Genomic DNA, 21,244 nt, shown 5'->3' with positions numbered 1-21,244 from the left:
ACACGGGAGCAGAGCCGAGGCAGCGGAGAAGGGCGGGCTTCACTCCCTTCTCTGCTTTGCTCCGGCCGCAGGAAGCCCTATTCTTGCAGGAATCTTCCTGCAACGAGCCTCAAGTTATCTATAATATGGGAATAACACCTAGCTCTCAGAGGTTCTATAAAAGCTAAATGAGATAATATGTAGCATGCCTGGCACCTAGAAGAACCACATAAGATAAGTTTCCTCTTCTGCCCCTTGTTTGGCTCCAGGTGTTAGCAATTTCATGCATTTGCATTTGAGTATCTCCTTAGTCAAAATAATTTAATTTGCATGAAAAGTATTTACTTAGATGTACTTCCCATTCCACCTGCTCATGGATATAGCCCTGAGACTCATCAGGTTCTGGAGTTTCCTGTCTCAAAAGGCCTTAGTTTTTCCTCAGTGTTCTGGTCCAGTAGACCCCTAAAATACCTTCCTTTTTAAAAAATACGTTTTTATTTATTTCAGAGAAAGGGAGAGAGAGAGAGAAGCATCAATGATGAGAGAGAACCATTGATCAGCTGCCTCCTGCATGCCCTCTCCTGGAGATCAAACCCAAAACCTGGGCAGGTGCCCTGACCTGGTTCATGGGTCAATGCTTAATCACTGAGCAACACTGACCAGGCAAAATACCTTCGTTTTTGGTCTCAAATGTCGGATCTATTTTGGTCAAAATGCACTGGCTTAAAAATGATGAGGCCATTCGTAAATGTGCTATATATTATCATTTGCTGAAATTTGCAGAACCAACATGTTCAGCTAGTTTTTTTTACAAATAGATGTCAACTTAAAAAAATAAAGGCTTTAGCCCTGTCTGGTGTTGTTCAGTGGTTAGAGCATCGGCCAGCACACTGAAGGGTCTCGGATTCAATTTCTAGTCAAGGGCACATACCTGGTTACAGGTTCATTCCCAGCGCTTGTGGGGCCAGTGTGGGGGGCAACCAGAGGATGTATCTCTCTCACATCTCTCTCTCTCTCTCTCTCTCTCTCTCTCCCCACTCCCCTCTCCCTCCCTTCTACTCTCTCTAAAAATCAATGAGCCCTAACTGGTTTGGCTCAGTGGATGCTCTATCCTGCGGACTCAAGGGTCCCAGGTTCAATTCCGGTCAAGGGCATGTACCTTGGTTGCGGGCACATACCCAGTAGGGAGGTGTGCAAGAGGCAGCTGATCGATGTTTCTCTCTCATCGATGTTTCTAATTCTCTATCCCTCTCCCTTCCTCTCTGTAAAAAATCAATAAAATATATTTTTAAAATAATAATAATAAATAAAAATCAATGAAAAAATTATCCTCAGGTGAGGATTAATAACAACAACAAAGGTTTAGATACTAGTTTTTGTTATTTCTAATTTGAAAGTTTTAAAAAGCATTGATTTGACCATCAGGTTTCTTTCCGGTTGCCTATCCCATGGGCCATAGGGCATACCCGGTCTTCCAGGATGTTCAGATTTATATTGCAATTTCCTTCTGTCGCATTTTGTAATTCTATCTCTCCATCTTCAGTGACATTGCATAGCCGGGTTGCTCTTGGCGTGTCCGCTTTAACAAAAAGAAAAAGAAAAAGAGAGTGTTTGCAAAGATGGCCACAGCAACTACATGCTCCTGCATATGTGTCCCTTCACAGACATGGTGTAAGTCAATAGTTTAGCTAATTGTTTACATTGAGACAAATTATATAACCTAAGAAGCAGATGTGAACCTGATCAAACTCCAGGAGACAGAATAAGCTGGAAAAATAAACCAATTGAAGACGTACAACTGATCCATAGTAAGGTTTTCAGGAAAATTAGGATTATGTGAGGTAACACCCTAAACTTTGAACATTGGCATCATAAAAGGGAACCAGACTCTCTACAAAGCCTTCCTTGATGCCTCTCCCAGGAACCTAATACTAGTTGGAGGGATGATAGGTATAACCCAGTATAGTGATTTGTATGCCTAAACAAGGAAGATGTTTTAAAAAAACACATACCATTTAGAGTGTCCTTGCCACATGTTTCCAAAGAAGGTCCATATCTTCCCACTGCAATTTTGCCAAAAGTAAAATTCCTATCGGTACTGTTTTCACAGAAATTAACTATAATAAAAAGAAATTTTTTTCATTTTAAATTATACTTTTCTTTTGAAATTTCAAACCAGATAAAAGTCAAAATTCAAAACCTAGCCAGTATAATTTAAAGGATAATAGAAAGCTTATAGGACTCACTGGCCCACCAAGAACTTAATACTTTCTTTCTTTTTGGAAAAAAAATACGTTTTTATTTGAGAGAGAGAGGAAGCGAGAGGGACAGATAGAAACATTGATGAGTGAGAACCATTGAGATATGTAGTGTGCCTCGCAACTAGAAGAACCACATAAAAATAAGTCTCCTCTTCTGCCCCCTGCACACCTATAACCCGGGCTTGTGCCCTGACGGGGAATCTGATGAACTCTTGGTTCATAGGTCTATGTTCAACCACTGAGCAACACTGGCTGGGCAAGAACTTCATACTTTCTTATCTGGTTAAGTTATTTCCATTAAGATAACAAGTATGTTAGATAACAGGTTCCAGTTAAAATGTGCACAATATATAACTTGCCAGAGGTGGGATATGATCACTAACACATCAGCAAGAATAATGTATCGAATTAGTTAAAATCTTGAACACCTAGAGTGGCAAAGAGCAACATGAGGATGTGGTCAAAGCAAAAAAGCCAAAGTCGTGAGTATGTGGAATATGCTGGCTGGTAGGAGTGTAACAAATGGTAGGAGTGTGTTCCTGGAACTCTGGATCCTAAGCAGGCAGCATGAAGTGTGCAGAGTGCTGAGATGCGCACTGCAGATCAACAAGTGATGTTGAACTTCGATCCTGAGTTACCTTTGATTGAAGTCAAAAAGTCAAACCACTAAATTAATAACATCTCTTTAAAAGGAAGGAAGAAAAGACAAAAACTTCATCCAAGTATATACTTAGCTAGAAAGATGCATCATGATTTTAGAAAAGTTAAATGTGTTAGAATTGTGATATTTGAAGTGATGTGATATGGCTTATCACCAGTTGAAGGACCTGCGAAAACAATTTCACCCATTACTCTGTACTGGACACTGCATCCAGAAGGAAAAGTAGTGTTGAGTTTACAGAGAAACTTGATAGTTGGGAAACAGACAAGGTGTATTGAACATACAGGGAAATAGTCCAAGAAGAAAACTCAACTTTTGCTATCCAGCTAACAAATACATCTTAAAGCCATCATCATTATGCTCACTGTTACTATAATCATTAACAGAAGCTTTGAAAAACTTTGCTGCTGTCTTTATTAACACAAGAGTCACCTAAACCTCACACCTTAGTATTATCCCCAAAAAACTTACCTATTGTACATCTCAATCCTTTCCAATCTTCTGGACAATGGCATCTGCCATTTTCCCAGGTTCCACCATTCTTGCAGTAGTCTTCAGAAGTGCTTGATGAGGGGGGAGGTGTTTCTTAAAAAACAATAAATAACAAAATAATATGTAAAGTGGCTGATTAGTACTCCCTTAGGTTTTGTGACCTTTAATTTCCATAAGTAAAATTATTGCTTTGAGTAGCATTGCTGAGATATATTCTTTGTAATATCATTATAGAGTAAAGAATGCTAACTAGACATCATAGATATGAAAAAAACCATATTTGAAAGACACAATACCTTGACTGAGAAGATGAGAATCTGCTTAGGGAAACATTATATAGACGACAGATAGATGGTAGCTAGCTAAATAGATGATAGATAGATGACAGATAGATGACAGATGATGATGATAGATAGATAGATAGATAGATAGATAGATAGATAGATAGATAAAATTAGGTAGGCAGACCAACCAACTCGACACTCAAATTTCTAAGATCTGTAGGAATATAGAAGAGAGATGTTGAGGACAGAGGTAACATATCCAAGAAAGACTTTTCAGAAGAGGTGTTATTTGAATTGAATTTTAAAACTAAATCTAGGAAAGCCAAATGCAAATAGATAGCCCAAGAAGGCAGGATGCAAAGTACAAAATACAAAAACATGGAAAGTTCTGATATGTCCAAGGAACAGAGAAAAACTTAATCTATCAGGAACACAGGTTCTATGTAGAGCAATAGCAGGACATAGATTGGATTATGAGTGGTTTTGTAGACCAAGCCAAGTGGATTTAATCCTACGGGAGTTTAGAGAGGACTTGAAACAAGTGAGCAACATAATGAGGAATGCTTTTTAGGACGATACCTCAAGCAATATGGGAAGTGATTGAGGCAAGTAAGACCAGTTAAATGAGGACTTAATCTAAAGCAGTAGCTCTACGGAAGTTATGTGTCAATAGATTCAGGAAGCATACCTGAGATAGGATTATTACGATCTACTGACTGGTTAGTTTGGGTTGGGGAAACTGGGGTCTTTAAATTTGAAAACAAGGATGATGAACAAATTAACTAAGCTTAAGAATACAGGAAGAAGCCCTACCGGTTTGGCTCAGTGGATAGAGTATCAGCCTGTGGACTCAAGGGTCCCTGGTTCGATTCCGGTCAAGGGCATGTACCTTGGTTGCGGGCACATCCCCAATGGGGGGTGTGCGGGAGGCAGCTGATCGATGCTTCTCTCTCATCCATGTTTCTAACTCTCTATCCCTCTCCCTTCTTTTCTGTAAAAAATCACTAAAATATATATATTTTTAAAAAGAATACAGGAAGAAGGAGTTCCACTTCCAGGAATGATGGAGTAGATTGTAGCATATTAACCCTCCCAGATGTTTCTCTCTCATCGATGTTTCTAACTCTCTATCCCTCTCCCTTCCTCTCTGTAAAAAAATCAATAAAATATATTTTTAAAAAAATACAAGAAGGAGGAGTTCCACTTCCAGTAATGATGGAGTAGATTGTACCATATTAACCCTCCCACAGATAATCATTGTAAACTCTGGACAAAAGTAAAACCAACAAATTACTAGAGGACATGGGATAACAATGAAAAGTAGACAAAAAATGAACAATATTCCAAGTTTACACGGTCTTCCCACTAAGGACACTGCCCAGTCAATACAGCAGGAGTGGCTGAAAATCCAGAAGAAAGCTAGTCTTAATGGATTGAGGTGTGAAAGGAACCTGTTTGGGGTTACCATAACAATTGGAAATTGAAGGGAGATAGTCTAGAATGGAGGAAGCCATATAGACGAAAGGCTCAAAGTGTATGTGTGAATTTCCCTCAACTCTAGGGAGGAAAAAGTCTTAAAAAATAAAGAGCTCTTCAGGGACTATGCAACAATGTCAAGCAGATATATATATATATATATATATATATATATATATATATATATATATATATATATATATATATATATACAATTGGAGTTGCAGAGAGGAGAAGAGATGGAATTGGGTAGATAAAATATCTGAAGTAATAATGGTCAAACTTTTTCAAATTTGGCTAAGAACTTTAACCTATAGATCCAAGAAATTCAGTTAAGCACAAACAAAATAAATACAAGGAAATCCACACTTAGACACATCATGATCAAACTGCTAAAACTCAGAGGTAGGAGAAAATCCTGAAAGCAACCAACTACTGACCTGGACAATTTTACTGGTGAATTAGGGAAGAAATAATGACAGTCTTATATATACCCTTTCAGAAAATAAAAAAAGGAATAAAGTTTCCAAATATTTCATAATCCTAGGATAACTCTGATACTAAAATATGACAAAGACATAACAAGTAAATAAAATTACATACCAATTAACCTCATTTATATAGATTCAAAAATCCTTCAAAAATAGTAGTAAATTAAATCCAGCAATATATAAAATTTGTGATGCACCATGACCAAGTGAGATTTATACCAGGAGAGCAAGGTTTTTTTAACAATAGAAAACCAATTCATTTAATTCATCATGTGACAGAATAAGTAAGAGAAACCATATGATCATTTCAATAAATGCTGGGGGTAAAAAGCATCTGTCTTTTTTTTTTTTTTTTTTTAACTTTCAGCAAACAAGGAATAAAAGGGAACTTCCTCAAACTGATAAAGATTCAACTGTAAAGATCCTTCCAATAATATATACTTAATAGTGTAATGGTGAATGCTTCCCCCACCTAGATTGACAAAAATAAGCACTTTTTTTCAATATTGTATTGAAGATGTAATCCAGTGCTATAAGCAAGAAAAGGAAATAAAATATGCAAAGTTAAGAAAGGAAGAAATAGAATTATCTTTTGTTGCAGATAACATCATCAAATATGTTTAAAGGTATCTCAAAAAAAGCTACTTGAATTGATAAGTGAATTTAGCAAGGCTGCATGATGCAACACACATACAAAAAATCAATTATTTACACATATTAGCAATTGGAAAACAATATTGTAAAATAATTTATATTTAGCACATGGGACATTTTCAAAAATAGACTACATATTGGGTCACAAGCAAAGTCTCCCCAAATTCAAGAAGATTGAAATCATACCAAGCATCTTCTCAGACCACAATGGCATAATATTAGAAATAAACTACAATAAAAACAACCCAAAACACTCAAACACTTGGAAGCTGAATAGCATGTTATTAAATATTGATTGGGTTACCAATGAGATCAAAGAAGAAATTAAAAACATCCTGGAAACTAATGACAATGAAAACACAACAATCCAAAACCTTTGGGACACAATGAAAGCAGTCCTGAGAGGGAAGTTTATAGCTCTACAGGCCTATCTCAAAAAACAAGAAAAAATGGTAGTAAATCATCTAACTCTACATCTCAAAGAATTAGAAAGAGAACAACAAGAAAAGCCCAGAGTGAGCAGAAGGAAGGAGATAATAAAGATTAGAGCAGAAATAAATGACATAGAGTCCAAAAAAACAATACAGAAAATCAATGAAACCAAGAGCTGGTTCTTTGAAAGGATAAACAAGATTGATGAACCTCTAGCCAGGCTCACCAAGAAGCAGAGAGAAAGGACCCAAATAAACAAAATCAGAAATGATAGAGGCGAAATAACAACAGACCCCACAGAAATACAAATGATTGTTAAAAAATACTACGAACAACTCTACTCCAACAAACTAGACAACCTGGAGGAAATGGACAAATTCATAGAAAAATACAACCTTCCAAAACTCAATCAGGAAGAATCTAAAAATCTCAACAGGCCAATAACTATGGAAGAAATTGAAGAGGTCATCAAAAGGCTTCCAGCAAACAAAAACTCAGGGCCAGACAGCTTCACAGTGGAGTTTTACCAAACATTCAAGGAAGAACTAAAACCTATCCTCCTCAGACTATTCCAAAAAATTCAAGAGGAAGGAGCACTTCCAAGCTCATTCTATGAAGGCAGCATCACCCTCATACCAAAACCAGGTAAAGACAACACAATGAAAGAGAATTACAGGCCAATATCCCTCATGAACATAGATGCCAAAATCCTCAACAAAATCTTAGCAAATTGGATCCAGCAGTACATAAGAAAGATCATACACCATGACCAAGTAGGCTTTATCCCAGGGATGCAAGGATGGTACACTATCCACATTCAATAAACGTGATACATCACATAAACAAATTGAAAGAAAAAAACCACATAGTCATATCAATTGATGCAGAAAAAGCATTTGACAAAATCCAACACCCATTTTTGATAAAAACTCTCAGCAAAGTGGGAATAGAACGATCATACCTCAACATAATAAAAGCCATATATGACAAACCCATAGCCAACATCATACTCAGTGGACAAAAACTAAAACCATTTCCCCTAAGAACAGGAATAAGACAGGGATGCCCACTCTCACCACTCCTGTTTGACATAGTACTGGAAGTATTAGCCATTGCGATTAGACAAGAAGAAGAAATAAAAGGCATCCAAATTGGAAATGAAGCAGTAAAACTGTCCTTATTCGCAGATGACATGATATTGTACATAAAAATCCCTAAAGACTCCATCAAAAAATATTAGACTTAATAAATGAATTCGGCAATGTAGCAGGATACAAAATCAATGCCAAGAAATCTATGGCATTTTTATACACCAATAGTGAACTTACAGAAAGAGAGACTAAAAAGCAACCCCATTTACCATCACATCAAAAAAATTAAGCTACCTAGGAATAACCCTAACTAAAGAGGTAAAAGACCTCTACTCAGAAAACTACAGGACGTTGAAAAAAGAGATAGAGGAAGACATAAACAGATGGAAGAACATACCATGTTCATGGATCGGTAGAATCAACATCATTAAAATGTCCATACTACCCAAAGCAATCTATAAATTCAATGCACTTCCCATTAAAATACCAATGGCATATTTCACAGACCTAGAACGTACTCTCCAAAAATTCATCTGAAATTAAAAAAAGACCCAGAATAGCTGCAGCGATCCTGAGAAAGAAGAACAAAGTAGGTGGGATCTCAATACCTGATATCAAGCTGTATTGCAAAGCCACTGTTCTCAAAACTGCCTGCTACTGGCACAAGAACAGATATATAGATCAATGAAATAGAATAGAGAGCCCAGAAAATGACCTGAACCAATATGCTCAATTAATATTTGACAAATGAGACAAGAACATACAATGGAGTCAAGACAGTCTCTTCAATTAGTGGTGTTGGGAAAATTGGACAGATACATGCAAAAAAATAAAACTAGACCACCAACTTACACCATACACAAAAATAAACTCAAAATGGATAAAGGACTTAAATATACGACGGGAAACCATAAAAATACTAGAAGAATCCAAAGGCAACAAAATCTCAGACATATGCCGAAGCAATTTCTTCACCAATACAGCTCCTAGGACATTGGAAACTAAAGAGAAAATAAACAAATGGGACTACATCAAAATAAAAAGCTTCTGCACAGCAAAAGAAACCATCAACAAAACAACAAGAAAGCCCACTGCATGGGAGAACATATTCGCCAATGTTATCACCGATAAGGGTTTAATTTCCAACATTTATAGGGAACTCATACAACTTAACAAAAGGAAGATAAACAATCCAATCAAAAAATGGGCAAAGGACCTAAATAGACACTTTTCAAAAGAGGACATTCAGAAAGCCAAGAGACATAAGAAAACATGCTCAAAGTCACTAATCATCTGAGAAATGCAAATCAAAACAACAATGAGGTACCATCTCACACCTGTCAGAATGGCTATCATCAACAAATCAACAAATGACAAGTGCTGGAGAGGGTGTGGAGAAAAAGGAACACTCGTGCACTGCTGGTGGGAATACAGACTGTTGCAGCCACTATGGAAGACAGTATGGAGTTTCCTCAAAAAGTTAAAAATGGAACTCCCATTTGACCCTGTGATCCCACTTCTAGGAATATATCCCAAGAAACCAGAAACACCAATCAGAAAGGATATATGCATCCCTATGTTCATGGCAGCACAATTTACCATAGCGAAGATCTGGAAACAGCCTAAGTGCCCATCAGCTGATGAATGGATTAGAAAACTGTGGTACATCTACACAATGAAATACTATGCTGCTGTAAAAAAAGAAGGAACTCTTACCATTTGCAACGTCATGGATGGAACTGGAGAGCATTATGCTAAGTGAAATAAGCCAGTCAATGAAAGAAAAATACCACATGATCTCACTCATTTATGGATAATTAAGACCATTATAAACTGATGAACAAAAATAGATACAGAGGCAGAGCAACATCAAACAGACTGTCCAACTACAGCTGGAAGGCCGGGGAGGGTTGGGGGGCAGGAGGGTGGGGTAAGAGATCAACCTAAGGACTTGTATGCATGCATATAAGCATAACCAATGGACACAAGACACTGGAGGGTATGGGAGGCTAAGGGAAGATCAAGGGGAGGAAAAAAAAGGGAGACATATATAATACTGTTTGTAATACTTTAAGCAATAAAACAACTAAAAATTTATATTTAAATTAGAATAAAATATTTGAAAATAAAGTTAACAAAATATGTGCAATAATTCATTGAGGGAAAATCTTAAAGATCTAAATAAATGGAGACATATACCATGTATGTATGAAAAAGTCAAAGTTGTTAATGTGTCCATTTTCCCCAAAGTGATACAGCTAAAATCCAAAAACAGAAGACCTCTTTTTTAAAATTAAATCTTTATTGTTCAGATTATTACAGTTGTTTCTCTTTTTTCCCCCCATAGCTCCCCTTTACCTGGTTACCCCCCACCCTCCGCCCTCAACCCCCCCCCCCACTGTCCTCATCCATAGGTGCACGATTTTTGTCCAGTCTCTTTCCGCATCCCCCACCCCTTACCCCCTCAAGAATAGTCAGTCCACTCCCTTTCTATCCCCTGATTCTATTATAATCACCAGTTTATTCTGTTCATCAGATTATTTATTCACTTGATTTTTAGATTCACTTGTTGATAGATGCATATTTGTTATTCATAATTTGTATCTTTACCTTTTTCTTCTTCTTCCTCTTCTTAAAGGATACCTCTCAGCATTTCATATAATACTGGTTTGGTGGTGATGAACTTCTTCAGTTTTCCCTTATCTGTGAAGCTCTTTATCTGACCTTCAATTCTGAATGATACCTTTGCTGGATAAAGTAATCTTGGTTGTAGGTTCTTGCTATTCATCATCACTTTGAATATTTCTTGCCACTCCCTTCTGGCCCGCAAAGTTTCTGTTGAGAAATCAGCTGACAGTTGTATGGGTACTCCCTTGTAGGTAACTGACTTTCTTTCTCTTGCTGCTTTTAAGATTCTCTCTTTGACTTTTGCTCTTGGCATTTTAATTATGATGTGTCTTGGTGTGGTCCTCTTTGGATTCCTTTTGTTTGGGGTTCTCTGTGCTTCCTGGACTTGTAAGTCTATTTCTTTCACCAGGTAGGGGAAATTTTCTATCATTATTTCTTCAAATATGTTTTCAATATCTTGCTCTCTCTCATCTTCTGGCACCCCTATAATTCTGATGTTGGTGCGCTTGAAGCTGTCCCAGAGGCTCCTTACACTATCAACAGACCTTTTCATGTAGAAATTTACAAACTGATTTAAAAATCTTATGGCAATATAGAAAACCTGAAAGGCCAAAACAAAGTTTTAAAAGAGGAACTGATTTGAATGATTCACATTACTAATTTTATGACTTACTCTACAGACATAGCAATCAAGGCAGTATATCAGCCCTGACCGGTGGCTCAGTTGGTTGGAGCATTATCCTATACACCTAAAGGTTGCTGGTTCTATTCCCCATCAGAACATATACCTAGGTTGTGGGTTCGATCCCTAGTCGGGGCACATTTGGGAGACAACGGATTAAAGTTTCTCACATTGATAGTTCTCTCTCTCTCTCTTTTCCCCTCTCTCTCTAAGAAAATTTTTAAAAATCATTTTAAAAAGACAGTATATCAATGAAATAGAATAAAGAGTTTAGAAATAGATTAAACATAATTAGTTGATTAAAAAAACATGCCAAGTTAATTCAATTAGAAAAGGAAATATTTTTCAATAAATGGTGCTGAACTAACTGGGTAAACATACCACACTTCAGACACAATTTGAGATGGATCATAGTCCTAATAGCAAAAGCTAAAACTATAAAGCTTGTCTAAGAAAATATAGGAGTATATCTTTGCAACTTTGAGAAAGACAAAGATTTTTTTTAAAAGAACACACAAAAAGCACTAAACATAAAAGAAAAAAATTGATGCATTCAACTTAATCAAAACTAAATACTATTCTCAGAGGGAAGGCGGGAGTAGGGTTAGGTGGAGAGAGAATAACCCAGGAATATATATGCGCAGCCCATGGACACAGACAATAATGTGGTGAAGGCCTGGGAAGAACGGGTGCAGGATGAAAGGGGTCAATGGGAGAAAAAAAGGAGGGGACATCTATAGTACTTCCAACAATAAAGATAAATTAAGAACAAAAAGGTATATTGTATATATTTACTTGAATTTTTATTAAATAAATCAATTTCAGAGTCGTGTAAAAAAAAAAAAAAAAAGAACAACAACAACCCAGCCTTAGCTGGTTTGGCTAAGTGGATAGAGCATCAACCTGTGGCCTTAGGGCAGTGATGGCGAACCTATGACACGCGTGTCAGAGGTGACACACGAACTCATTTTTTTGGTTGATTTTTCTTTGTTAAATGGCACTTAAATATATACAATAAATTTCAAAAATATAAATCTTTGTTTTACTATGGTTGCAAATATCAAAAAAATTTCTATATGCACCAGAGTTAAGTTAGGGTTTTTCAAAATGCTGACACGCCGAGCTCAAAAGGTTCACCATCAGTGCCTTAGGGTCCTGGGTTCAATTCCAGTTAGGGGCACATGCTTGGGTTGTGGGCTTGATCCCCAGTAGGGCATGTGCAGGAGGCAGCTGATCAATGATTCTCTCTCATCATTGATGTTTCTATCTTTCTCTCCCTCTCCCCTTGTCTCTGAAATCAATAAAAATATATTTTAAAAATACTAAATACTACTACTCATGAAAAGGCACTATTAAGAAAATAAAAATGTAAGTCACAGAGCAGGAGAAAATTACATCCTTACTAATAAAAGGCTAAGTAGTCATCACACCCTCACACATGATGCCCTCATGCTGTCACAAGATGGCTGCGCGCACAGTGGAGGCAGGCTTCCCACAGCACACACGCAGGACCCCTGGCTCCAGCCTAACTCTTTGGGGCAATCCATCAAGGAGCCCCTGATGGGTGGACGGGGCCTATTTCTTGGGGGTGATTGATCATGGGGCCACCACACTGTGAAAGGGCACAGGCCAGGCTGGTGGACCCTTCCCCCGCCCCAAATGCATGAATTTCATGCACTGGGCCTCTAATACATATATATACATATATATACATATATATAATCAAAGGAAGTGTATCCATAAGTGTAAACTAGAATTGTAAATTAGAATTCTAATTTGTAAATTGTAAAATATACACATTACTTATAAGAATACAAACAGCCCATTTTTTTAAATGAGTAAAAGACTTAAATGACACTTCAAAAAAGAAGATTCATAGGCACTAAACACATGAAAATGCTCAGTATCTTAGTTGTCAGAGAAGTGTAATTTAAAAGCACAATGAAATGAAATGTCATTTTACACTCCACCAGAATGACTACAATTACAAAACTGACAATGACAAATGTTGCTGAGGATGTGTAACAACTGGAACTCTAGCAAATTGCTGCTGGGAATTTCTAATGGTACAGTCATTTTGGAAGGCTGTGTGACAGACTCTTATAAAGCTAAAGATGACACAGAAATTCCATTCCTAGGCAGATATGCAAAACAAGTGAAAATATGTACCCACAAAAAGACTTGTACATGCCGTGGCTGGTCAATGCCAGGAAGTAAAGTTTCATCCCTCAGCCTCAATACCACAAAGAGTATATTTTCCAAAGATAGCTGTACTATGTACCCCTTCTCACTCTTGTAGTATGATGACGACACTTCTCCACTGAGAGGCAGGGTGTTTGTTCCCTCTCCTGGAATCAAATGGACTTTTGTATCTGTCTCAACCAATAGAATTAAATAAATGATATTCTGTGACTTCACTGCTAGACCATAAGAAGCAATTTGGCTTCCACTTGGCTCTCACTCACTCAGGATATGTCTTGGGAGACTATAGGTGACAATTTAAAAATCTGGCTCCTCTGAGGCCTCCCTGCTGGAGATATCAAGGAGAGAAACTACACAGAGATAAAGAAGCATGAGGAGCTTCAGCTGTTCTGTTCTTTTTAAGTCTTTTCAGCCCAGACACCACATATGAGTGAAGATGTTAAAATGACCCCAGTCCCAGCCACCATCTGAGGACAACTGCATGAGAGATCCTGATCCAGAACTACCCAGGTAAACTGCTTCAAAATTCTGGATCAGGAAAACCATGAAACATAATAGATAGTCATTGTTTTAAGCCACTAAGTTTTAGGTATGCTTTGTTCTGCAGCAATAGTTATCTATAACACAGAGGGCAACTCTGAAGAGCCAACCCAACTTTAGTTGTGTTACAGTTCAACTTTTCCTTCTACCCAATCCTTCTTTCATCATCCCCAGGAAGTATTGATTCCATGAGCACCTGTTGAACCATTTATGCAGACGAATCTTCAATTTAAAATTTGTTTTCCAGAGAACCCAGTTCTGGCAATTTTATTCATGGCAGCCAAAAGAAGAAGAAACTACCCAAATAGTTCATTAACAGAAGACTGAATAAGCAAATTATGCTTTATTCAGACAATGACATACTGATTATTTAGCAATAAAAGCATAAACATAATGATATGGAGGCATCTTAAAACACTATGGTAAAAAAAGTATTCAGACTATAGAAGAGTAAATGTTGTATGATTCTTTTTATATGAAGTTCAAAGATAGCTAAAGTAATCTTGGTGAGAAAATCAGAACAAGGGGTAGGGAGTCGAGGTGGGAAGATTGACTGGCAAGGAATACCTACAGCTACAGCTGACACTGAACACAGCCTGACTCCTAGTCAGATAAACTTAAAAACCTTACTCTAAAGACCTGTACCTCAACCCCTTTTACCTAATCCATCATGTCTGACTTCCAATTAAAAATTACAAGGCAGCCTGAGCCAGTTTAGCTCAGTGGATAGAGCGTCAGTCTGCGGACTGAAGGGTTCTAGGTTCCATTCCGGCCAAGGGCACATGCCTGGGTTGCAGGCTTGATCTCCAGTAGGGGGTGTGCAGGAGGCAGCCGATCAATGATTCTCTCTCATCATTGATGTTTCTATCTCTCTATCCCTCTCCCTTTCTCTCTAAAATCAATAAAAATATATATTTTAAAAAATTACAAGTCATATTAAACGGCAAAAAAAACCCAAAAAACAGCAACAAAAAAAACCACAAGAACCCACAGCCTGAAGAGATAAGCAAAGCATCAGAACCAGATTTAACATACAACAGAGATTTTGGAATTATCAGACTAGGGATTTAAAATAATTATGATTAATACTAGAGACCCAGTACACAGATTCATGCACCAGTGGGGTACCTCAACCTGGCCTGTGCCCTCTCGCAATCTGGGACCCCTTAGGGGATTTCAGACTGCCCAGGTTGGCCTGCAGGGATCGAGCCGAAACAGGCATTTTGACATCCCCCGAGGGATGTAGTAGTGTGTGAAGTGCCAGGTGGCCAGGGAGAGGCCCAAGCCCAGGCTTGGCGCTGCACCACTCCCACTCATCCCAGCCCCAGTAGCCCTGCCACGGAGATGGGAGAGGGCCGTGCAGCAGCAACTGCACTTGCCAGCTGTGAGCCTGGCATCTGGCGCCCATTGGTCAGCTGAGTGGTTCCCACTATTAAGAGTGCACTGACCACCAGGGGGCAGCTCCTTCACTGAGCATCTGCCCCCTGGTGGTCAGTGTGCATCATAGCAACCGGCCGACCAATCACTTGGTTGTTTAGGCTTTTATGTATATACTAGAGGCCTGGTGCAGGAAATTCGTGCACTGGGGGGGTGGGGTTCCCTCAGCCCAGACTGCCCTTCAGTCCGGGAGCCCTCAGTGGATGTCCTACTGACGGCCACAGTCTGGCAGCAGAGGCTCGGAGTAGGCATCCCGTGTGTGTGTGTGTGTGTGTGTGTGTGTGTGTGTGTGTGTGTCTGCTGGGGCCTGCCCCCAGCCATGCTACGTAGGCTCAGAGCAGATGCCTTTTGTGTGTTTGTGTGTGTGTGTGTGTATGTGTGTCCCCGCTGGGGGCCTGCCCCCAGCCACATTGGAGGCTCAGAGCAGGCGCTGTGTGTGTGTGTGTGTGTGTGTGTGTGTGTGTGTGTGTGTGTGTCTGCTGGGGCCTGCCCCCAGCCACACCGTGGAGGCTTGGAGCAGGCGCCCCTCTGTGTTGATCTCTCAGGCTCCTGGCCTCCACGGTGTGCTGTACTCTCCCTTGAGCTGTGGCCAGGGTGGGGTGCTGCCTGCAGGCCGGCCTTTCCTGCTCTGGGATTGCTGTGGTGACCCAGGAGTAGGCCTTGCTGGGGGCTGCCTACAGGCTGCACTTTCCTGCTCACCGACCGCTGGATCACCAGGGCTCCCAGGGTCAGGCCCTGCTGGGTGCTCCCTGTGGATGGCACTTTCCTGCTCTCTAATCACCATGGTGTCCCGGCTGGGGGTGGGGTTTAGGCGGCATGATTGCGCCGCCTAAGCCCCGCCGCCCAGGGCTGCACACAGGGCCCGGATGGCGGCTCGCGCTGTCCCGCCCTGCCTGCAGTATGCAAATTAGCCGCCATCTTTGTTGGTGGCTAATTTGCAGATCGCACTGATTAGCCTATAGGAGGTGTAGTGAAGGTACGGTCAATTACCATCTTTGTCTATTACTAGATAGGATAGGTGCTAAAAAACTTAATGAAAAATATGCAAACTACAGTGGGAAGCCTGGGGAGGATTTGGGTTGGGGGCGTTAAGAGATCAACTGAAGGACTTATATGCATGCATATAAGAATAACCAATGGACACAAGACACTAGGGGATAGGGGAGGCCGGGGGAATGTCAAGGGGGGGAAAAGGGAGACATATGTAATACTCTTTGTAATACCTCAAGAAATAAAAATTATTTTAAAAAAATATGGACAGTATGTAAGAACAAGTGGGTTATATAAGCAGAGAGATTAAAACTCTAAGAAAGAATAAAAAGAAATACTAAAAACCAAAAGTACTGCCGAAACCGGTTTGGCTCAGTGGATAGAGCGTCGGCCTGCGGACTGAGAGGTCCCAGGTTCAATTCCGGTCAAGGGCATGTACCTGGGTTGCGGGCACATCCCCAGTGGGAGATGTGCAGGAGGCGGCTGATCGATGTTTCTCTCCCATCGATGTTTCTAACTCTCTATCTCTCTCCCTTCCTCTCTGTAAAAAATCAATAAAATATATATAAAAAAAAAAATAAAAACCAAAAGTACTATAATAGAAATAAAGAATGCCTTTGATGGGTTCATCAGTAGACTGGACATGATCAAGAAAAGAGTTGATGAGTTTGATAAAATGTTAGTAGAAACTTCCCAAACTATATAGCAAAGAAAAAAGAATAAAATATGTAGCAAAATGTCCAAGAACTGGAGTACAAAAGGTATAATATATACATACCAGAAGGAGAAGTAAGGGTATCCCAAAATAAAAGACAGACACAAAACCAGGAATTTCAGAGAATGCCAACCAGTATAAATGTCAAAAACAAGCAAATAAAAAACTATTCTTCAGCATATATCATTCCAACTATAGAAAGTAAAAAGACAAAAAGGAATTTTTGAAAGAAGCAAGAAGGGGGGAACTTCCCTATAGCGAAACATCTATAAGAATTATTTTGGAATTCTCCTCAGAAACCATGCAAGCAATATGAGTGGAATAAAGGAAGAAAACCATCACAAAAAAATTCTGTATCCAAAGAATTATCCTTTAAATGTAAAAAAGAAATAAATACATACTCATGGAGACAAAAATTGAGGGAGTTTGTCAGCAGTAGATCTACTTTGCAAAAAAAATGTTAAAAGAAGTTATTTAGAAAGTAAATAATACAGGTCAGAAACTTAGATCAACATAAGAAAAGAATTAGAGAAAAAATAAATGCAGGTAAAATAAAATCTTTTAGTTTTTTATTCTAAATTGATTTAACAGATAACAATTTGTTCAAAATAATAATAGCAATGATGTATCAAGTGATTACAGCTTATGGTAAATAGAACAAATGACAAAAATGTTATAAGGGAAGAGAAGGAGGATTAGGGAATACCCTGTTATACCTATGAGGCTATATATAGTTGTTAGAAAGTGGACTTAGATTAATTGTAAATATATATTGCAAACTCTAGGACAAACATTAAAATGTTTTTTAAGTATAAATGATATGTTAAGAGTGAAGAGAAAATGGAATCACTTAAAATGCTCAGTTAAAACCAGAGAAGGCAGAAAAAGACAATGGCAGTGGAAGAAACAAAGAAAACAATAAAAAAAGTTACAAATATAATAGATATTAATCCAATATATCAATAATCACTTTAAAACAGCATGGTCTGAATATACTAATTATAAGGCAGATACTATAAGAATGAATAAAAGCCCTGGCCAGATGGTTCCATTGGTTGGAGCATTGTCAAGTACACCAAAAAAGTTGCAGGTTTGATTTCAGGTCAAGGACAGCAACTGATTGATGTTTCTCTCTCACATTAATGTTTCTCTCTCTCTCTCTCTCTCTCTCTCTCTCTCTCTCTCTCTCTCTCTCTCTCCCTTCCTCTCTCTCTAAAAACAAAAAATAAAATATAATGTCTTCAGGTGAGGATTTAAAAATTTTTTTAATTACAAAAAAGAATGAATAAAAAATAAGACCTAACTAAAAAATAAAAAAGATTTATTTGAATAAAAGACACAAATACATTAAAAGTAAGGTGATGGGAAATCAAGGGAAAGTTGGAGAAACTATATTGACTTCAGACAAAGTAGACTTCAGAGCAAGAAATATTATCAGGGATAATAAAGAGTGACATGTATAATAATAAAGGGGTCAATTCTTCAAGAACTACCAATCTGGATATGTATGTGCCTTTTGACAGTCAAAATAAGTGAGGCAAAAACTGATAAAACTACAAGAAAAATAGACAAATCTGCTACTACAGTTGGAAACTTACACACCCCTCAATTAGTAATTGACTGGTCGAGCAATAAGAAAATCAGTAGATGCAGTTGAACTGAATAGCACCACCAATCAACTAGATCTAATTGACATTTGTAGTATATGAGAGGCCCGACGCACGAAATTCATGCAAGAGTAGACCTTTCTTCTGCCAGCTGCTGGCACTGGCTTCCTTCTGGCAGCTGCCAGGCACCCAGGACCCGGGCTTCCCGCGCAGCCCCAGCTTCATCCACAAGGTCGTCCAGAAGGACATCCAGTCCAATTAGCATATTAAGCTTTTATTATTATAGATTTCATCTAATGATGTCAGAATATATATAGTCTTCTTAAGCTCACCAAGACAGACTACATTCTGGGCCATAAAACACACTTTAACAAATATTTTTAAAACTTTCAAATTTAAATAAATAAATATTTTTAAAAGGATAGAAATCATACAAAGTATCTCTTTAGCCAAAATGGAATTATACTAAAAATCAATAACAGAAAAGTGGCTAGAAAATTCCACAAACATTTGAAAATTAAACAACATATTTCTAAATGGTATGTGGGTTATAGAATTCTCAAGAAAAATTTTAAAATATTTTGAACTAAATTAAAAGAAAGTGAGATGCAGCAAAAGCAATGCTTACAGGTGAATTTATAGCACTGAATGTGTGTATTAGAAAAGAAGAAAAATATCAGCTTGATTATCTAAGTTTTCCCCTTAGGAACTAGAGAGAAGATCAAATTTAGTCTAAAGGGGAAAAAAAGAGAAAACAAATAATAAAATATTAAGGCAGAAATCAGGGAAGTTGAAAACTGAAAATTAACAGAAAATCAATGAAACCAAAAGTTAGTTATTTGAAAAGATCATTAAAGCTGACCAATCTCTAGCCTGTATAACTGTGAAAAAAAAGAGAGAAGTCACAAGTTATTAAAATTAAATATGAAAATAAGATCATCACTATTGATCCCATGAACATTAAAAGAATAATAAAGGGTTATGAACAACTATGTTCACATATTTGATAACTTAGATGAAATGGACCACTTCTTCTAAACATACAATCTACCAAATTCACCCAAGGGGAAATAAATAATAAGAATAGGTCTATATTAATAAAGAACCTGAATCTTTGGGATTGTCTACATAGACAATTATGTCATCTCTGAACAAAGACTGTTTTATTTTATTCCTCCTAGGAATATTATTTCTTTATCTTGTTTTATTGAATTAGTTGGGATTTCCATTATAATGTTGTTCCTTTTCTGAGACTACCTTCCCCGTCACACACAGGGTTGACAGGCAGACACCATATCTAAATCTCTATCAACCTGGATCACACTTTTTGCCCCACTATGGTGACTCCCTGAGACCCCCACCCCACCCAACTTGTAGACCCCATGCAAGCCATTTCTAATGGCTTTTTCATACAACTAGCCTCTCTTGCCTCATGTTTCAGATTTTCTAAAGCAGTATTTAGCTTCTGCATGCCCGCTGCCTCTTGTTAAGTAGCTCCAGACTACAGCCCTATTACCTCCATGAGTGATACACTCAAGAGACAAACTTGGAGAACACCAAAGCCCCACTGAAGTAAGTCCTGCTCCATAGAGTCAACTCCTACACAGCAGCAACTCTGTTGTAGTTGCATCTGGTGATAAATCCCTTCCAGTGATGACAACAGTGATCAAGGCTCAACTACTACTGCACAGTTCTGTAGTACAACTACACAGCCCACACAGGGACATACTTGGAGCACCCAGCTCAGGATACTGGGGAGGCTGAACCACTAGGCCCTACAGGACACCTACTACACAAGGCCACTCTACCAAGTCCAGGAGACATAGCAGCTTTACCTAATACATAGAAAAAAACACAGGAAAGCAGCCAAAATGTGAAGATAAAGAAACAGGTCTCAACTGAAAGAACAGGAGAAGTCTCCAGAGAGTACTAAATGTAATGAATGCAAGCAAACTACCAGATACAGTGTTCAAAACAATGGTTATAAGGATGCTCAAGGAACTTAAAACTTCAACAGCCTGAAAAAGGACATAGAAACCATAAAAAAGAACCAGTCAGAAATGAAGGATACACTAACTGAAATAAAGAATAATTTACAGGGAATCAATAGTAGAGTAGATGACACAGAATCAAATCAACAATTTAGAATATAATGAAGCAAAAAACACCCAATCAGAACAGCAAAAAGGAAAAAGAATACAAAAATGAGGATAGTGTAAGGAGCCTCTGGGAAAACTTCAAGCATAACAACATTCACATGGTGGTGGTGCTGGAGGGAGAAGAGAGAGAGAGCACAAAATTGAAACTCTATTTGAAAAAATAATGACAGGCCCTAACCGGTTTGGCTCAGTGGATAGAGCATCGGCCTGAAGACTCAGGGATCCCAGGTTTGATTCCGGTCAAGGGCATGTACCTTGGTTATGGGCACATACCCAGTGGGGAGTGTGCAGGAGGCAGCTGATCGATATTTCTCTCTCATCGATGTTTCTAACTCTCGATCCCTCTCCCTTCCTCTCTGTAAAGAATAAATAAAATATATATTTTTTAAAAATAATAATGACAGAAAACTTTCCTAACCTGGTAAAGGAAATAGACATATAAGTCTAGGAAGTGCAAAGAGTC

General features: G+C 38.3%; 1 protein-coding gene across 4 annotated transcripts in view; it reads right to left on the bottom strand.

Moving 5' to 3' along the window:
• ADGRG7 (adhesion G protein-coupled receptor G7) overlaps positions 1-21,244 on the bottom strand; it is a 91,104-nt gene that overhangs the window by 57,941 nt on the left and 11,919 nt on the right. For 3 of the 4 annotated variants that reach the window (XM_059687995.1, XM_059687998.1, XM_059687996.1), the window contains exons 3-5: positions 3,373-3,486; positions 1,992-2,096; positions 1,446-1,558 (exon numbers count right to left, since the gene is read on the bottom strand). In XM_059687995.1, coding sequence (XP_059543978.1) covers positions 1,446-1,558; positions 1,992-2,096; positions 3,373-3,486 — 332 coding nt within the window. Of the gene's footprint in view, positions 1-1,445; positions 1,559-1,991; positions 2,097-3,372; positions 3,487-17,416; positions 17,457-21,244 lie in introns of all 4 variants that reach the window. The other variant, XM_059687997.1, reaches the window with a different exon arrangement.

Source organism: Myotis daubentonii, chromosome 3 (genome assembly GCF_963259705.1).
Source record: "Myotis daubentonii chromosome 3, mMyoDau2.1, whole genome shotgun sequence".
Lineage (NCBI taxonomy): Eukaryota > Metazoa > Chordata > Mammalia > Chiroptera > Vespertilionidae > Myotis > Myotis daubentonii.
Note: the sequence above shows the minus strand (reverse complement) of the source record. Positions and strands in the feature narration are given on the sequence as shown.